At 68.3% G+C, this 644-nt stretch overlaps 1 protein-coding gene across 1 annotated transcript in view; it reads right to left on the minus strand.

Moving 5' to 3' along the window:
* Nucleotides 1–511: 511 nt before the first annotated feature.
* MRPS2 (mitochondrial ribosomal protein S2) overlaps nucleotides 512–644 on the minus strand; it is a gene marked incomplete at its 5' end in the record, with an annotated part of 1,944 nt that continues 1,811 nt past the window's right edge. Inside the window, one exon of the mRNA XM_014529715.1 lies at nucleotides 512–644. Coding sequence (XP_014385201.1) covers nucleotides 554–644 — 91 coding nt within the window.

Consider the following 644-nt stretch of genomic DNA (forward strand, 5'->3'; position numbering starts at 1 on the left):
GGAGGGGCCTGGCCTGTGGGGGCAGCATGAGGGCCTGAGCCCAGCACTGACGGTGGCCCGAGGGCAGGTGCCCGTTGCCCTGCCCAAGCGACACGTCCATGTGCCTGCCTGTCTCAAGGCCCAAGGACCCCGAGGGCAGGGACCTCGGTGACCCGGGGCCTGGGGGGCAGCAGGGAAGTGCCACACAGACGGCTGTCCACGGACCACGCTGCTGAACAAGGCTCCCAGCCACGTGCTGCCGGACCCGAGCTTGTTATGCTGGGATCGTGCTGTCTGCCCACCCAGTGGGGGACTCGCCTGCAACCTCGTGTGACAAACAGCCAAGGGCCACTCGGGTCCAGGAAACAAGCTGCCCGGAGTGAGAACCTCACACACAGAGGGCGGATCTCAGGGTGGAAGCAGATTCCGGGACAAGCGTGCTTCCTGCGGGTCCCTGCTCGTCCTCTGTGCACCTGCGGGGCCCGTGGGCCACGGGAGGCGCTGCCAGGCCGGGATGACTCGAACTCGGGACCAGGCTCGGCTGCCGATTTTATTGAGGAGGAGGGTGGACCTGTCACAGTGAAGGACCCGCGTCCAGCGAGGCCTGTGTTCCCGGGAGGGCGGGACCCCGGCCCTCGGCCCCCTCCTGGCCCTGCAGCCGGTAC

This window comes from Myotis brandtii, unplaced genomic scaffold, assembly GCF_000412655.1.
Source record: "Myotis brandtii unplaced genomic scaffold, ASM41265v1 scaffold691, whole genome shotgun sequence".
In the NCBI taxonomy this organism is placed as follows: Eukaryota; Metazoa; Chordata; class Mammalia; order Chiroptera; family Vespertilionidae; genus Myotis; species Myotis brandtii.